Source organism: Streptopelia decaocto (genome assembly GCF_964273445.1).
Source record: "Streptopelia decaocto genome assembly, chromosome: 14".
NCBI lineage: Eukaryota > Metazoa > Chordata > Aves > Columbiformes > Columbidae > Streptopelia > Streptopelia decaocto.
In genome coordinates this window covers 12043693-12061741 of record NC_138669.1, presented here as the reverse complement: position 1 = coordinate 12061741, position 18049 = coordinate 12043693, and the positions used below count along the sequence as shown (strand labels likewise).

General features: G+C 41.4%; 1 protein-coding gene across 4 annotated transcripts in view; it reads left to right on the top strand.

Annotated features, from left to right (window-relative positions):
• Positions 1–930: 930 nt before the first annotated feature.
• The window catches only part of TSHZ2 (teashirt zinc finger homeobox 2), a 222437-nt gene continuing 205318 nt past the window's right edge, over positions 931–18049 (top strand). For all 4 annotated transcript variants that reach the window (XR_014185429.1, XM_082065750.1, XM_082065748.1 and 1 more), the window contains exon 1: positions 931–1125. Coding sequence is in view for 3 of the 4 variants with exons in the window: in XM_082065750.1 (XP_081921876.1) it covers positions 1086–1125 (40 nt within the window). In the remaining variant the exon portion in view is untranslated. The remainder of the gene's footprint in view (positions 1126–18049) is intronic.

Below are 18049 nucleotides of genomic sequence, written 5' to 3'. Positions count from 1 at the left end.
TGGTTGCAGCGAGGCGGCGGGAGCACCAGCCGCTGGTCCCCACGGCCCCCACTCGTGGCGGGGTCATTGCCTTAAACCCCCAGAATTCCAGTGGAAACGCCCGAGTGACATGGGGCGAGAGGCGCTGCCACCCCGTCCCGAGCGCCCTCCCTCGGGGGACAAACCCTCCGGGGGACAAACCCTCGGGGGCTGCGTGGGGTGGTCTCGCGTGGGGTGGGGGGAGGATGGGAGTGTGGGGGGGTGGTGACGCGGGGCTGCGACACCGGGGGCAGGGGCGCGCCCTGTCCCTTTAACGCCCCGCGCTGCCGCCCGCCTGCGCGAGTAAATTCATCCTGTCATCAGGTCGCGGAGGAGGAGTTTTGTTAATGTTCAGTTTGCTCAGTGGATCGATGTTTGCTGGCATCGCCTCGCCCTGCCTGTGCGTGTGTGTGTGTGTATGTGTGTGTGTGTGTGTGTGTGTGTGTGTGCACGCGTGTGTGTGTGCGCGCGTGTGCGTGTGCGAACAGCAGCTCTCCCTTCCACCCGCAGCCTCCCTGTCCTCTCCCATATCACTCACTGCCTGGCATCTGACAGCACGGAACCTGCAGCGCTCCGCGCACACACACGCACGCACACACACACCACGCACACCCGGGCACCGCTCCGCCGTACAGCTCTGCGAGGAGGAGAGGAGAGGAAAGGGAGGAAGCAGCCAGCCCCACAGTCTTTCCAGAGCTGCCTTTTTTTTTTAATATATACATATCTATTTTGTTATTTATTTATTACCGTTCTCTGGCACTGTGGGCGCCTTTCATTTGCTCCTGAGCTCGGATGTTTGAATCAAAGCAAAGCAAGTGTTGCAACAGTTAAAAAAAAAAAAAAAGCCAACCAAAAAAAAAGAGAGAGAGAGAAAGAAACCTAGATCTCTAAAATAAAATAAAAACCAAACAGGTTCCTATCAGTGAAGTGGAAAGGAGGGGGGCAGGGGAGGCTTGAGGGGGGTGTCGGGGAAAGCAGCTGAGAGGCAGAGGCAGAGAAACACGACTCAGGAGCGTCTCAGGGCTCTCGGATCTGGGGACAGAAGTGAGATTGGAGAAAGTAGAGCGATGCCAAGGAGGAAACAGCAAGCACCCAAACGGGCTGCAGGTAAGGAGAAGCCATCCACTTACACAGCCTCTGTCTCTGCTCCTTCCACTCCTACCCCCCATCTTTATTATTATTTAGGGTCACCCTTGCTTTTCCGGGCTGGATCTTTATTTATTTATCCCCCCCTCCCCCTCCCTTTCCCTTCGTAACTCCACGGAGCCAGTTTCATTCCTTATTGCCAAGATCCTCACTCTGACACGGGCTGTCCCCGTCCACCCTCCGCCGCTCCCGCCGCCCGGTCCCCGCCGCTCCCGCTCCCGCCGGCCCTGCCGAAACTTTTCCCCCCAACTTTCTTCCACTCGGCTCCCCTTGTCCCCCTTCCCCTTCCCGAACCGAAAGCAGCTTTCCATTTGCTTCCCGCTTTAGCATTTCTATTTTTTTCCTTCTTATTCCGCGCCCCCCCCCCCCCCCCCTTCCTGGCGGTTTTTGTTTTTAAAACGTGTGTTTCGCGAAGTGGGTCGGTGTGTTTAATCTTTTATTTCGCCGTGTTTCTGGTGGCGATGCCGGCCGGGTGAGTGTGTGTGTGTGTTGTGTATGCCTGAAATAGTACAGGGACTGTCTCTGCTGATGAACCCGGTGGGGAAGTTCAGCCTTTGATCATCAGTGGTGAAAATTGCAACAGGAAATAAAATGAAACGTTCAGACTGTTAGAAGACAATCCACGTTTTCAGATCAAATCCTCCTTTTGTTTTGTTGCCGAGTTTATATATTTGCACATGCCAAGTGGTTTTGCATTTTTATTTTTTTTTTTAAAGAAGAAAATAGTTTGCAACTTTGGAAGTGTTGTTTTGTCGTTTGTAGGGTGTTCTTTTGCTGTTGGGGGCCAAGAAAAAGAAACAGACGAGTGGGCCTGTATAGTAAATCTTTTCAAAGAGTTTTTTTTCAGGCTGCTTAATTGCTTTTTATTTTTTTTTAATAGTGTGGTGGGGTTTTGTTTCTGGGAAGCGCAATATGGAAGTTCATTTTTCTCCTGCCAGACCCACCCACTGAAAAATCAGCTTTCCAGTTGATTGCCAGCTTTGATTTGACATTTGATTGATCACCTGTCATCTTGCTGCCTTTGATCTATTCATTCTTGATATATATCAATAAATCACTCACCATGGTAACCCAAGTGCCAATGACGTAAGGCTTGCCCTCTAGATTCTCTTAGCCAGACATGCACAATTATTATCTTGTTTGGCTTTTAATGTAGGCGGGTTTTTTTTTCTCTTCTTTATTTCTTTGTGTCCTTCATCAGATTAGTTCTCTAAAGAAAAATAATATTTTATGGTTTTAGTTTAAAAAGGTTTACTAATTTTTCCTCTCCCTTCTGAGCATTTTCTAGATGTGGCGTATTATATTGTGGGACAAAATGTATGGGCAAGTTTAGTGGCATACTTGAATAAACTTTGAGAAGTAGTGCTTGGGATTCATTCAAAGGTAAATGTGATTTCAGAGAAACTGGAACATGCATAACTTTTATAAACTTATGCATTTCACCATATTCATGTAGGTATAGGACAGTAGTATGTAGGCAGGGTCTTTCGGGACGTGATCAATGAATGTACCTGTGCAGGTTGCTGGTATCATTCCTGGCAAGCAGAGATCCCCTTTAACTATAAATAACAGTTACGCTAGAAGTTCATATATATATATATATATATACACATAGATATGTATTCTGAAGAACTCTCTGATGAGTTGCTATTGTTTTATTTACAAAGAGGCTATATCTGAATAAGGCATTAACGTTTGCAACTTGCAGGATAAATAGCTATTTTTTCATGGATGCTGATCATCACAGTGACAGTGCTAGAATTGCTCACTTTTTCTCTCTGTCAGGAGTATGAGTCTTCATTTTATTTTGTTTTCAAAGTAGAATTTTCCCTTGGAATGCACGTAGTATCTTTTTGTAGAAGGGACACCCTGTTCTTTTTTAGAAACATAGGCTACAGAGTAAGTAAATTTTTGCGAGCAAAGCCCAGACTGTTGTTTCCCGGGATTTCCCTGCTGAGAACACAGTAAGATATATTTTTATCCAGAATGCTACAGTATTTTTGAGAATCTTAATGATGAGGCAGAAAATTGAATGACCACAATAACATCTCTCCTTCCTTATTCTCATTATGAAATGTGCATTGCTCTTCAGTGGTGCATTTGTTTGATTGTATTTGTCCTCAAATCAATGTTGTTTCAGGTGAGCAAAATACTGCAAATGCAGTCCAGTTTCACCCAGCATAAGTGATTCGAAGTAGGTTTATACATTTGCAATAGTTTTTCTGCTTTGAAGTTGTATTTGTGTGTTTGTGGGGGGTAAGGGGGTTTCAAAGAGCAGACATGCCTATTATATATAGTTCTTAAAACTGACATTCATTTGCAGGGATACTACTGAGGTTCTGTTTTGTATGGTGAAAAATACCTCAAAGTGACAGTAGACAGACCGTGCACTATGAAAATACTCGCTCATCAAGGCTGATAGCAAAGCTCCTTATTCGTTTTATTTAAAGGAGTTAATACATTATATATTACTTAATTTTCACTTTTATTTATTTTTAGTTGTACAAGTTCAAAGGTATCAGTTGCACTGCATTTTGTCTTGATGGCAGCAGAGATATTGAAGAGAAGTTTGCAACTTTTAGCTTCTTTAGATAGTTCATCTCTTTTGGAAGAAAAATGATAAGCCTTATGATTCTGGACATGCCTGCTTTTGTCATTGCTTAAAATTAAATACTATGCACAACTGTAAATAATTACTACCCTGCACAGACTTTGAAAGCAGGTTTCTAGTTTGATTAATGAATAATGTAAAGGTTAGAGAGAACCAGCGAGTGAATCAGAAGTGAAGTCCTGCTGCTAGATGAAAATCTATCTAGAGATATATACGTGGCAATTTTGTTCTTTTCTATTATTAATTTTAAGCCTTGTATTCCTAAGAAATATATTACAGACCATTGTAATGAAACAAGGTAATGTAATTGGATAAATGGGGCACTATTTATGTTTGATGATGGGGATTTTTGATCTCGGATTACACTTTTAAAGACACTCTATTTCATATCAACACCGAAACTATGTCAAATGCATTTTGATCTTTCCAGGGCTGAATCGTCATTCCTTTTAGAGATCGTCATTTCCATTTCGATAATTCTTGAGGCAGAGAGTTGCAGCTCTTTATGTCAGTGCCTGCGTTAGTATCATACTTCTGTTTACAATAAACAACCCATTTGTGTTGTAGCTTTCACCCAAATGAATCACAAAGGGCTTTACAAACTGCGGGCCTGATCCTTCTCTAGCTCAGGTGCAAATCAAAAATAGCTTTACCAGCAGCATCAGTGCAGTTGCAATGAGTGCTGGCTGCTCCTGCGAGTAAGAAGATACTCAGGCCCAGAAAGTACTTCATCCTTCAATGAAATGCAGCCACCTCTGGGGTAGAAGTCTTGTAACGATTCCATAACAAATGGTAATATATTAACAGAAGGGTGGAAAAAGGGTGGGAGCAAAGCAGAATTGCTATTCAGATTTTATTCCTAGGGGTATGAAATAGCTTTCAAACACAATTTCACTGGATTAAACTCTCCTTTCCCCTGCAGCTTGTTTAAATGTGCATATTTTATTTTGTGATCATGAATTGCTAGTTTGCTTTTCTTAAAACCTGCAAAGGGGAATCTGGACTTAACGCCTTTTCCGGCTGCAATTTCGCATTTCTTCTTTTCTTTCTCTCCCGGCTCCACTAGGCTACCTAAGAACCAAAGCTCTAGAAAAGTACAGCAGAAAGAGATATCCGTTGCATTTATTTTGTTTAGTGGATCTGTCGAAAAGCACAGTTTTGTTTTTGGAAGAGTCCTCACAGAGCAGCAAACAGAAGACGCTTAGCAGTCAGTACTTTAAAGCTGCAGTTTGCACCTTACTAGTAGAAGATTATTTAAAACAGAAACACATTTAGAAAGTGAAATGTTGCTTCTTCAGAATGCAGAGTAAATGACCAGCGAGGTCCAATATGTAGATTTCTGTGATGAAAGGAAGTGATATATACATGTATTAATAACCAAGACCGTTGTGGCTTTTCAAGTATTATTTGTATCCTTTATTACGGGGGCAATAGAATCAGGTTCCAAGCGATCAGTACTGAATGAAACTGTAGAAATGGCAGCACTGCTTTGTTTAAACATCGTCCAGATAAGCAAGTGCACATCAAAACCACCTAAATAGCTCTTGCCTCAGAACCTTTCAGTTAGAGTGCACATCACAATGCTGACAGATGACAAAAAAGCCAAGGTGTTCACAAACAAGAGGAGCCTTTAAATCCTGGTTAATGAAATATATTCCAAAATAGGTACTTTTGCAACTAAAGAGGCACCAAAATTAGTCGCTATCTGTGTTAAATTCTGGAACCGGAGCTGCTATGTATTTTGCCATGTCAAAACTCAGGCCTGAATGGGACAATTTGAAGTTGCATTCATTTTAGTTCCTGTTTCCTTATTTCCATTTTACTCTCACATATCAAAGCTCAGTATATTATCTCTGTATAAAGACTGGGACTCACCAAGAGTTCAGCCCCTGTGACAGTGATATGAAAGATGCTTCCATCGGTAAATGACACTATTTTATAGCACTTTTAAAAACATGTTCTTTGTCAGAAATTCCTTTCCATAAATGCTCGCTCTCTTCGGTGCTCTCTAATCGAAAAGCCCGTTTTCTTCAAAATAGCAGGATTTTGGTATTTCCTCCCGGCACTTTCTCCTCCTGATTTTTCTTCTCATTAGTAGCACCCACCTCAAGTAGCTGTTTCCCCTAGGAGAGGTCCCAGGGGTTCCTCGGTAGCACTGGGCCAGGGTGAGCCTTTCTCCCGTCATTTTCCTTCCCATCCCGATGAGGACATCACTCCCAGAGAGCAACTCCAGACTCACGGACAAAAAAAATGCTGTCAGTTGCTGTGGCTGCAATTCCCAACTTAGCAGCAGCAGAGGGAATGGAACTGTACTCTATCAATTACAGTTGGAACCAGAGGCTAAACACTTATTGTGTTAAGCTATTGTGCAGATCTTAAGAGCTCAAATGTAAAAAAAATATCATGTCAGCTAGTGGAGGGGAGAATAAGGCCTGGTTCTTCTACTGGGTGATGTATTATTAGCAAATGCAAAGTAAAATGATTCAAATTCTATTTAATGCGTCTCGGGTTGACACATGTGTGTACCATATTATGCTTTAAAAAAGGGAGATCCTACGGACTTCACTGCTGAAATAAGCCTTTGTTTTTCCCTCTTCTCCACAAAATGAAAATATTTGTGAAGTTTTACCTCTAAAGCGTGGTCATGCAAGCAGAGAGACATTTTCATCTGTCTCCGAATCTGATACAGGAGTCAATTGGAAACACATTACACTCTCAGCTGAAGTCTTAGATTTCATTCGTGCAAGAGCAGTGATTTTTCATTACCTATTTAATTACAATAATTTACATGAGAGTGGGTCCAGTTCTGCAGCTCTTACTCAGCACTTTGCTTCAATGGGTAACTGGCCTGTGTAGAGACTGTCGATGTAAGACTGGGCTGTTCAGCTACAAAATTAAATATACGTGTATCTTTGCTAATGTTTTACCTCTGAAGAGGGACGAGATTCTACCACTAAGCTTTAAATCTAGGGAGAATTCTGCTTGTAACTTGTGTTACTAGTGGTTGCATGCTATTCTTTTCTGAAGGCTGTATGACGGAGATATTTTGCTTTCAAGGGTTACTGCCCTTCTCAAATGCTTCCATTCTCTGTGTTAATTATCAAACACTGTTTCTTGATACCAGTGATGATACAGTCTTCTAAAGAATCCCGTTTTAACGTGCAATGTTACGTTGTGCACACAGACAGCAGTTCTCAAGTAAATGCATTAAGATGGTTTTGCAAATCGGAAATCTAAAAGTTCCGTGTAGTTTTAGGGGACTAAAATCAGTTCTTTCTCATTAAGGTGACCTTCCATTTGAGGCTATTGGATCTTGGCACCAAGTCATTTTTACCATGTTATAATAACGGCTTCTGCAACTCTGAAATACCTTGACAGTGAATGGTGTATTTTTTAAGGTTTCAAGGAGAAACACATCATAGAAGCACACTGTTTCCCATTAGATTTACACATCCCTCTTTAACTGTTGCTGGCTTTTCATCCGTTACCTTGTGAGGTTTTTCAGGCAAAAAAGAAGTGGAAAAACTGGTCTTATGATCTAAGTGTTGCATTAAGTGTTTCATTTAGAAAAATGAAGAGAATCTTTGTTTCCCTAAAAGAAATGTTTTCCCTCTTCGCCTTAGGAAAAAGAAAGTCACAACAATAGCTTCCAAATGACAAGATTAGATTGTGAAAAATACATAGTTTGTAACGTGCAGCACCCAGTGGTCCCAGCTATTGGTAAAATTCCACATTTAAATAGAACAAACAGTCCTAAATGTATTGGAAATAGATCCTTTTCAGGTACGCAGACATGTACACCTGCAAAAGGGACAGACAAGTGCCTGCCTGGGAGGGAGATGCACCGTTTGTTGGGATTTTTTGATACAAGCTGGAAAGCTCAATTGCTTAGAACAGTGATTATTCCACCAATATTTGCCCAAATATTAAAATTCCTATGATGTGAGGAGTTGTGTCTACTGAAAGTCCTTTGTTAGTGGTTTTTTTTTTTTTCAACTTCCAGCTCCTGGAGTGTGGTGATTACGTGAATGCCAAACATACATTTTAAAATAAAAACATATTTTAAACTCCTTCCTATGGAGGACTAAGGAGCTTGAAAATGTGCAGCCTAAGAGTTCTACCAGAAGAAAAATGCCATGATTCTCAAAGTGACTGCTTTTAGCATTTCATAATTTCCATCTAGTCTCTCGATTTTTGAGGGTGTGCCTCATGATTTTTGAATAAATGAGGTTGTCAATATTGCTTTTGATTGATTCTGATGATGATCCGTTGTATGTGTCTGCGTATATAATTATATATGTGCACACACATAATACCAGTAAACAAAATACATAATGATGGAGTGGAATTACGTGAATAGTAGCTCTGAATTTGTATTGCTATAAACAACGCAGTTTTGAGAGATCAGACCATGGGCTCTTGAGGAGTGGCTTTCAACTGAAGTTTTGTGGAGATTGTTTTTAGTGGCAATTAGTTCTAGGAAGTTAATAGCCAGTAATTGTTCTTTAAAGCCTAAACACTTGCAAGACCTACAAGGAATGCACAGCCTGCTTTTTATTTCAGATATAATCAGGCTCAACTTTATTGAAAAAAAAATATAACTAGCAACATTAATGCTGTATTTTTATTGTATTAATGCAAATGAGATGCTGACTTCTTTCTTTCATCTCCAAGGCTTGTATCCATTATAGCTGTATCTTATTCCTTTCTGTGTCTTCTCTCCCTGGTTTCTGTAAACTGCTATCGTCTAATGATACTGAGGCTCATTAAAGTTACTCACGATGCTGAAGAGACTATGGGAAGCAGCTTTAGCTCTGGATGACTACGGGAAAGCAAAAACTACTGAGTATATAGGGAAAACTAATCCAAATAATCCCTTCCATTCCCATTTTGGGGTACTCTTAAAATTGATAGGTCAAACAGGAAGAAAAAACTTGCAGGAAGGGTTGTGTACTGGAAAGAATAGGTCATTTTGAATACACATCCCTACCTGACAAAGATGAAAAGCAGTAAACTTTTAAGGAGCTTTCTGGCTCTTCCTGCATCTCTCTCAAAAGACTAATTTAATGGAAAAGCTTGTTGTGCTTGTTTTTATGCATGTAAAAGAGAAAAGGGGCAATTTTGCACAAGGCCTAATATTCCAGCATAATATAATCAGAACTCTTTCTGTTTGCTTGTTAAGTCTCTCTGTTCATATAAAATTAAGACCCACTTATCTTAAATTGTACTAAATCTCATTCAATGTTGCTTCCATAACTTAAAAAATGCTGTTAAATATTCCCAAAGCAACTTTGCTGAAGGGATATTTGGTCTGTTTATGTGGAATCAGTGCAAAATTTCTGTTGCAAAAGGAGCAGCATACAGTTCTTGGTTTTATGGAAAATAATTAAATTCTCTGGAATACCTTGATAGCAAAGATTATTTTCTAGTGAAACTCTACTTAAAAGAGATCAGAATGAAAATTTGCACATTGGTGCAGTTTGGTATATGCAGACAACGACCCTATTTCTATCACTCACTCTTCGCTTGGATTGAAGTTTGGGTTTTTTTGGGTAGAAAAATTTTACTCTAAATTTTTCGAATATAAATAATTTTGTGTGAATTACACCGGCAATCAGCACCACAATTCATACGGCCTGCAATTTTCTTTGTTCATATAGGAAGAACTCATTTACTTCCCGTAGCGTTAGTGGACTGCACAGAAAAGAGCAGGATCTTTTCATGATGTACAGTTCTGTATGGAAGAAGCATAGCCTTATGCTAGCTGCTATATTGTTCTACCAAAATTAATTTTTTTATGTGTTTTTCAGCCATGTCATAACATTTATAAGCACAGCACAAGTAGCATTAAATTAACATGTGAAAGGAGAAAGAAGCTAAGTAGTTATATTGATCATCTGTAGCATTAAATGCTAAAAAAAAAAAAGAGAAAAGCTTTCTTGTGCTTTTGATTAGCTGCATCGTTCCTGCTCGTATATGTGTGTGCTTTGTGAGGAAGTGGAGTAATATTTCTTCACACTTAGCACCTTTCTTCCAAGGATTTCTTACTAATGCTGTGCACTCCGCAGAATAAACCCAGTGAAGCAGAATATTTTTTCCCCATTTTACAGAAAGGCAAATTGAAGCCAGGAGGTATTAGCTGATTTGTTCAAGGTCAAACAGCATTTGCTCCTAATTCTTTGCTCTAGGTGACATGTCAGGTTTCTGTCATCTGGGCTGGGGGCTCCAGGCACCCCCATGCCCGCTGTTGGGGTGGGACACGCGGGAATCGCCCAGGGAGGGAGATGGGAAGAAGTTTCATCCTTTCCCACAACTCCCCGAGGTGGAGGAGTTGGCACTTTGCTCATGTCCAGGAGCTCCCGAAAGTGGGAGGACTCACAGTCAAAGCAAGCAGAGCTCTATTAACTCTGTTAACACACCAAGCGAGCTTTACTAGGCAATAGTTATAAGCAAGATAATTTATTTAACCTCCTTAAATTATCCTCAGATGGGGTTTTGGTCAGTGATAAGTTTCGGGACCAGATAATTTGTTTACGTTTACTTTTCCCCCCTTATACTGTCCTACATTTCTTTGTCAGACCTGGGATCTAGCTTTGTATTTCTGACAGTGTATAATGCATCGCCCTGAGAAACATGAAAAACCTGGTCTAGTTGTAACTAAACAGGACAGAAACATTTTCCTCCACCCTGACTGCCAGAGGTGGTGGGAAATCTGTGGTAATAAAGTTTGAGGCTCTGATTTTTCTCATGTTAAGAGACTAAATCCTTATGTGGGCATCTAAAGAGAGATCTGGATTTTCAAAAGCTTTTAGCACTAAGCAGTTCCCATGGACCTTCCTCAGTTCCTTCTCTGGTGCAAACAGGAATTGTTAAGCCTTGACCAAGGGCAGCGTTGTTTTTCTAAAGTGGAGATGTATATATTGCCTATAGAAGAAATATGATGCAAGTAATAGCCTAAGGATTCATTAAGGGTTGTTTATGTTTATTTTCACACCATATTACCTTTCAGGAATGGTCGTTTCGGCCATTATATTGACAGGAACTCAGAATAAATCTTAGGTAATACAGGGCTAATCTGCCATACCTGGGAGGCCACCTGCTACCCTCTCCAACAGAGACCAGATCATTTGGTGGTGAATCACCAAGTGGGGCTTTCTTCTCTGGAGCTGGGGACTGGGGAAGCTCTCCCATGGCTCCTTTTCACGTGGAAATTAATGCTCGCCTCTATTTCTGAAGAGTAGGTTATTAGAGTCCGTATGCAAATTCCCAGGATGGGAATTTGTCTCTCTTTGATAATTGAGACAATATGTATTTTTAGTGGCCCACAGTCCTTGAACTTGAGCCTTGTGTACGCAATTTATGTTTATTTCTTACTGTTAGTAACTGTAATTTAGTTGTTGACACCTTTCATTGCTTTAGATTGAAGGGAATGTCTCTACCCATTGCCCCTCCACAAAAAAATGCCCTTTTAGGGTTCCTTATCCTATATCCTCGCCCAGATATTTCCTAGCCTGTCAAATACTGTAGTTTTATTCCTTACAGATCATTCACAGTACATCTCCAGTTGCGCACACAAATAAGGAACAAATGCAATCAGGATGCATCATCGTTTAGCATAACAAATAAAAGCCGATCTGTGCAGATTTCCCTTAAAGCATCTCTTAATATGTATTGTCAAAATGTCTGAAGATGTCTTTTACTCATAAGCATTTAATTATTTGTGACAATTAAACTAATATTCAGAGCAGGAAAAAAAAAATGAGGGTATTAAATATTTTCTCTTGTCAAAAGCTAACAAAATGTCACCTGACATAGCAAACTCCTTCAATTTTGTATTTCAAACACACGTTATAACTGAAAAAGCACTTGAACGAAATTATGGAGCCTCATTTCACTATTTGGATCCACAGGAGGATTTTGTATTGAATTTGAGGAAATTGTGTTTTAAAGACCAGACCAAAATTTAAGGGCACATCATTAAAGCGTATATCAGCAATGAGCAGCTGAATACTTGATGATTAAACATGAGTTCCTATCCATTTTTAAGTCTGTGCTGAAATTTAAGGCCAAGGGCCCCTCCGACTGAATCAGGAACTCAGACCTGAGTTTTGTAGCCTTGGCCAGTTATTGTTTTGCTTGTGCATGAGAAAAAACAGCTCAATTAATATAGACCAAGTTATCAACCTTTTCTGTGTTCAGAATTATATATTTTTGTTGTTGTTTTTATCTGATGATCCTTGTAGTCAGATGGATCATTTGAACTGGAGAGGCAACGTGCTGTGCATGGGCAGAACAAGTAGCCAATATTGCTACCTATGGCTCAATGCGTTCAGCTGCCTGACAGCCCCATAATGTGGTAAAAGTTCAGCTACGTGATAATGAAAAGGGGAAACAAACCAGGGAAGATCTTGAAAAAATCAGAAAACCAATGGAAGGCTTGAGAGCACTGTTGGAAGGATGCTGGAGTACTGCATAGCGCTGGCCACGGAAACAGGCACATCTATATTATGGGCTCAACAGCTCTATAGTCCAGATTTTTTGGGCTTTTCTGTTGAGACGCTCAATTTCTACTGATTCTAATGTTTCCAGTTCTGAGCTGCTCACAGCAACCATTTCCATTATCAAAATCTGTGTTTCCCTTCTCAAAAGGTTCTTCCTGAAATTTAGGGTAGGATGTTGTTTGGCAAAAAAAATTAAAAGATGTACATCAGGGTTTATTTCAAAGCTGTGGGACCACTGTGCTTTCTGGCAGTGACGTGAACATTCTTCAGAGATATCTTCTGCTTTCCCTGAGAAAATCCACCCGAATTTGTCTCACTTATAAAGTCTTAAAGTTGCTGTTGCCAAAGAATTTTTAGAAGGTGACACAGCATTCTCCAACATGCCGTCTCCACCACACATGCTCTGTTCTTGGTTTCTCTTTTTCAATTACATTCCCCTAAAATAAGTTTTAGCTGGGGATAAGTAGGACGATTGCTTTCCCTGCTGCAAGAGGAGTGATGGGGCTGAGCAGTCCAGGGAGAATGAGGCAATGGTCTGTATTGTGTATTTAGCTGAAGCCCAGACCCTGGGCTGGGAAGCAGGGAAATTTAGGAAGCAGAATACAGACAAGCAAGGGCAAGGACATGAGCAGAGAGAATAAACTTATCAAATATCTGTAGAAAACGGTGGTAAAAATGTATACGTGACTCCATTGCCTGGTCAATGTAGAGCATGATGTTCAACGTCAGCTCTTGCAGTGAATGCATCTAGAAACTTCTCTCTAGATTAAGATGTGGGTGGAAATAAGTGTGGTTCCACATGTGCATTTCCTGGCTCTCCTCAGCTGGCTTTTTCAAAAGCCTGGCTGGGCACTGACTTCATCGCAGGCAGGGGATGGATACGTGCAGGAAATTAATCTGCCTCGGCTGGGAAGAAAGGGACCATCTGCAGGGCGGCTGCTGGGCTGGTGGCGGGAGCGTGAGGAGCCTCCGAGCTTGGCGGGAGCTGGCCTGGCGCTCCTGAGGTGGGCGCTCAGCCCCAGGGACATTCTTCTGTGTGGAAAAATTAGAAAAATTTGCTTAAAATTTGACAGAACTGTGCCCACCCATCTGTTACATGGCGGTGGCAATGTCCTGTCCCCAAGGCATTGCACAGGCAGTTCAGGAGTGGTCGCGAGGCCGGCGTGAAACGCCATCGGAAGGAGGAAAGCCCTGATTCCCCGTCAGGAGCGCGGAGGAGACATGGGCAGCACGGCTCGGGGCCACACCTGGGCTGGGGAGAACTAAACAGATGCATCGAAGAGGCCAGACAGCACACTGAGAGGTTCGTGGAAGACATATAGAATGTATAATAGTGCTATCTATAGAGCAGTTGCAAGGTGTCCGTGTGGGGAGCAGCGGGTTGTCAGGCTGGGTGCGTGGGGCCGGGAGCGGGTGCCACAGGTAGGCTGGAACAAAGCCTGGAAATTACTGGCAGTTAAGAAGCTGTTGTACAAAAGCGAGCGGCTGGGAGAAAATACAAAAAGTAATGCCAGGAGTTTCAACCACAGATATCTGTTTAGATAAAAAGGTCTTTTTAGTCTGAGATCTCTTCTCATGCAAATCGCAAAGGGCTGGTCCCCGTGCCGCTGTGTGGGTAACCGCCATTTACCTCAGCAGATGTTGGGCCTTTGCAACTCGGGGCAGGAGTTTTTATTTCATTTCATTTCATTTGCTGCCCCATGGAAGATTTTTCATAGAAATTGAATCTTCCTGTCTGGAAGTCCATGATAAAACTGGAACCAGGAGCAGTGAGAGCAGAGCAGGTCGCCTTCAGGATATTGTATGGTTTTGTATCACCTCCCAGATTAGTACATTAAATAACTAAAATCCTGAGAATGTTAATCTAGAAAACAGTCACCCTTGCATTACTCTTTTGCTGTTTCTGTGAGCTTATTACAGATTTTATGAACGTGTGATTTGGGTTAAACAGAGGTGAATCATTTGGAGAAATATTTGTGGGGGGACAGAGGGATGTTATGATGCCATCAACATCTGGGTTTCCACTTTTTTGGATTAGGGACATTTTACCTTAATCATTCCCAAACATGTCTGCTAAAATTCCTGCTTTCATTTTTTATCACCTATGAGGTATAACCAGCCAGGTTTTCAGTTTGTGTGTGTGTGTGTTAGGTTGAAGTGCTGAAATTTGTTGTTAGAGTGAGTATACAAACAGCCTCCTTTCTATATTTGTCCTCTTTCATTATAATTGTTTGGAAACATTTTGATTCAGTTAAAATGCACTACATACAAAGTATGTACAGGGGAACAAGGGAGTGATTATGAGTTTCTCCAAGGAAATAAGCATCTCTTAGCCATCATCCTACAACTGTGAGAGTTCTAATACATGACCTCTATATAATTTAACCTAATATATATATATTTTTTTTACGATGATGTAATGGGGAGAGTGACCTGGGCTTTGTAAAAGTTCCTCTACTTACTACAGATTCCCAAGGGCAATGTAACATTCTAGACAGTGTTTTATATGCCCTGATTAAAATGTAACATATTTTTGCATTTCCTGTGCAGTGACCTGTTAGTGTTCATAGACAGAACACTTAAAGAACAGTTACAAGGAGACATTTCCAAATGTGCCTAATATGTGCGAGTTTTTATAACATTCTTATTTCATTTGAAATTGCAGCTACAGCAGGAACCATTCAGACGACGCATTGATTTAACTTTTTAATCCACTGTTTTGCTACGTCAAGTAAAATAAATGTTTGTTTTTAGCTCCTTTTTTTTTCATCGCTAAAACTCGTAACTACTTGCTTTAAGCTTGGGATTCTAAAGGGAGCTACAGTATCTGAGATTTAGAGCTTGCTTTTCGTAGCTGCTTTCTCACAACTCCCCCAAGAAAAAAAAAAGATGCAAAAGTACAACTTTAGCAAAAAGGGCTTTTATATCTCTATCAATTATAGAAACACCAGCTGCAGTAGATTACAAATGTGTTTGGCTGATTGTGATGTTATGTGGGGAAAACTGTCACAAGGAGCTGGATTCTGTTGCTCCCGACGCCACCGGGATGTCGCGCAGCTCCCGGGGCTGCAGCCGCCTCTGCTGTCAGGGCTGGAGCGGGCAGGAGCAGGAGCCAGCGCTGGGATTGCCAGATTGCATAATGCCGAGCACACCGCTGGACTAGCACACACGTCCTGGTGCTGGGAAACAATATGGAGCTGTTGAATGTGAACACAAGTGCTAACTGTGTGTTATTGTGTGTGCGTGTGTTTTTCTGTGAGCTGAAACAAAAGCCATGCCGACAGGTCTGTAACCTGGACGAGAAACCTCTGGGGAGAATCACTCCAGTTGCTGTTGTTCTTTATATTTTATATCCAAGATATTTGCTTACTTTTACTTTCTTGAAGAACAAAGTGGGGGGAACGGGGAAAGGCATCACAGAACAAAAATTGTTTGGCCACCCTATAAAGGGGTGAAGCTGTAAGTCATGAAGAAAAGAAATATGATATCGAGACAGCAATGCAAGATCACCAATTTAGCATTTTTGGTGGTGTTGAGCTCAGGAAAAAATTAATGTATTGAAGTGTGCATAGGTCATATCACTCCATTAGTAAAAGGGTAGCAATGTGAGGGCGTTCAGGTGGTTGCATCTTGGTTACTGTTTCATTTATCTCATCCTGCTTTGGGTTGCTCTGGGAGGACCTAGTTGGGCCCTGTTTTATTTTAACAAAGAGAAACTGACATGGCAAAGTTCTGTGTATACTTTACAGTGAAAATGCATTTTTCTGTTTTCATTTAATCCCAGGAATGTTGGCATTTTCCAGGCTGTCAAACAAATGAGTGCACCGGAGGACAGTTAGATGTGTCTGTCTAGTTCATCTATCTAATCTACCTCATTTCTAATGTGCCCGTCACCATGGTGTCTAGGCGGAAAGTATCTGCCCTGATTTTGCTTTTTGTCTTTATTGGATGTGGTAACTTAATTGAGTCCTAAGAGCTTTCAGATTCATCTGCAACAATAATAACAAAAACATTATTGGAATAATGATTCATTTTTGTATTCTTACTCAGAATTTCTCCTTTCTGTTCTGAGTGTATTTGACTAATTATCTATTGTAGCCCTATCTAGAAGAGGTTACATTTTAGAGGTGTTGTATTAAATTGGAGTTTTACCTGAGTCAGCAGTGACTCAAAACTTCATCTGGCTTCTAAAGTGAGTTCATTCATGTCTTCTAATTTCCTTCTGCTTTTCTCTGCAGAAGCTGACTTCATTTACTAAACCACCCAGTTTAGCAGCTGCATCTGTTCTGTGACCCTTTGCCATATAAAACATAGGTAAAGGTTATAAAAAAGTAATAGAAGTTGTGGCTTCAAAAATTATATCTTCATTTGGAAGTCCTGGTTTCTGTTAAATTTAATTACTTCTCCCTCTGCCAGTTAGGTAAAAATGCATTGTAAGACATAAGTGAGCAGTCTTTCAAAAGCGGAGGCCTGAGGTCTGTGCTAAGGGGAGAAGAAAATCCCACTGTTGATGAGCTGTATTTGTGTTTGTGGGTGTCAGGATCTGCGTGCACACGCGGGGTCAGTGCTTCAGTGGGGCACCGCGGTGCTGCCGGTGGGCACAGTCATCCCATCAATGTAAGTGGTCACGGAGATTTTAGAAACGCATCTGCCGGGCATGCAGTGGCATCTGCAAGGTTGCGTGCCACCTCCTGCTTTTGAAAAGTGTGGCCTGAGCAGTAATCAGTCTGCAGAAGTCAATAAACTCATGTTGAAGAGGCTGAGCAACAGCGTGGTGCTCGCTGAGGGAAAGAGTTCACTGAAAATGCTGCAAATATAGCTTTCTCGGCTGTAATAGAATTTGATCTCAGCTGTACAGTTACATACAGCCCTTTTCTACTCCTCTCCTACGTGTGTTGAAAGTGTCTTTATAAACCTACCCCTCAAAGATAATTTCATTGAGAGCCAGACATTTCATACGTGACAGTGATTTCTAATCCCATCTGGACTGGCAGATCGCAGATTCCCAGCCCGTGGCCTCAGCATGTAACGTGAGTTCACACAAACGCAGTAAACCATCGCTCTGGCTGTTCGGTTTGTCCTGGAATGATCAAGTAAGAGATGGATTACTCTTTGAAAGATTTAATTTTCATCTTCCGGGTATTTGCACTAGACCAAAGTATGGACATGATTACATTTCACAGATTTTTGTGTGATTTAGAACAAAAATTATTGGCAGAGCTGGCTCAGCAAGGAATTTCTGATGTAATCTATACCAGTTACAAGCGAGGGGTGTGGTAATAGGGAAAGAAAAAGGAGGGCTAAGTGTTTATCCCGGCTGACTGAGACAGAAAACAGGACTGGCAGGATGACAAACTGGCATAACCTTACACTAGAAAGTGCAGTGATTCCAGAAAAAAGATCCAGCCGTAATGCGTGGCTTTTGAAAGAGCCAGCCATAGGAGAGGACAGTCTCTTGGTGCATCCTTCAGCGTAGCTAAAGCAGGCAGGGGCAAGATCTGTACCGTGCAGTTTCTTCAGGCACTATGGCAGTAAGTATGTTAAATAAGCGTTAGGAACCGGTTTTCAGGGGTTTGGGGGTGGGGTTGGTAGAAGAGACATATGAAAAATATATTCATGTTAGATTCATGACCACTTAATTTCTCCAGTAACAGTACTGTAAAACATTTTTTCATCAGCTCTGTTAGGAATAGTGACAGATGAGCCTTGAGCATTTCTGAGGTTTTCCATAGCTCAGATATAAATACTTCATACTTCTCTGAAGGTTTCAGGA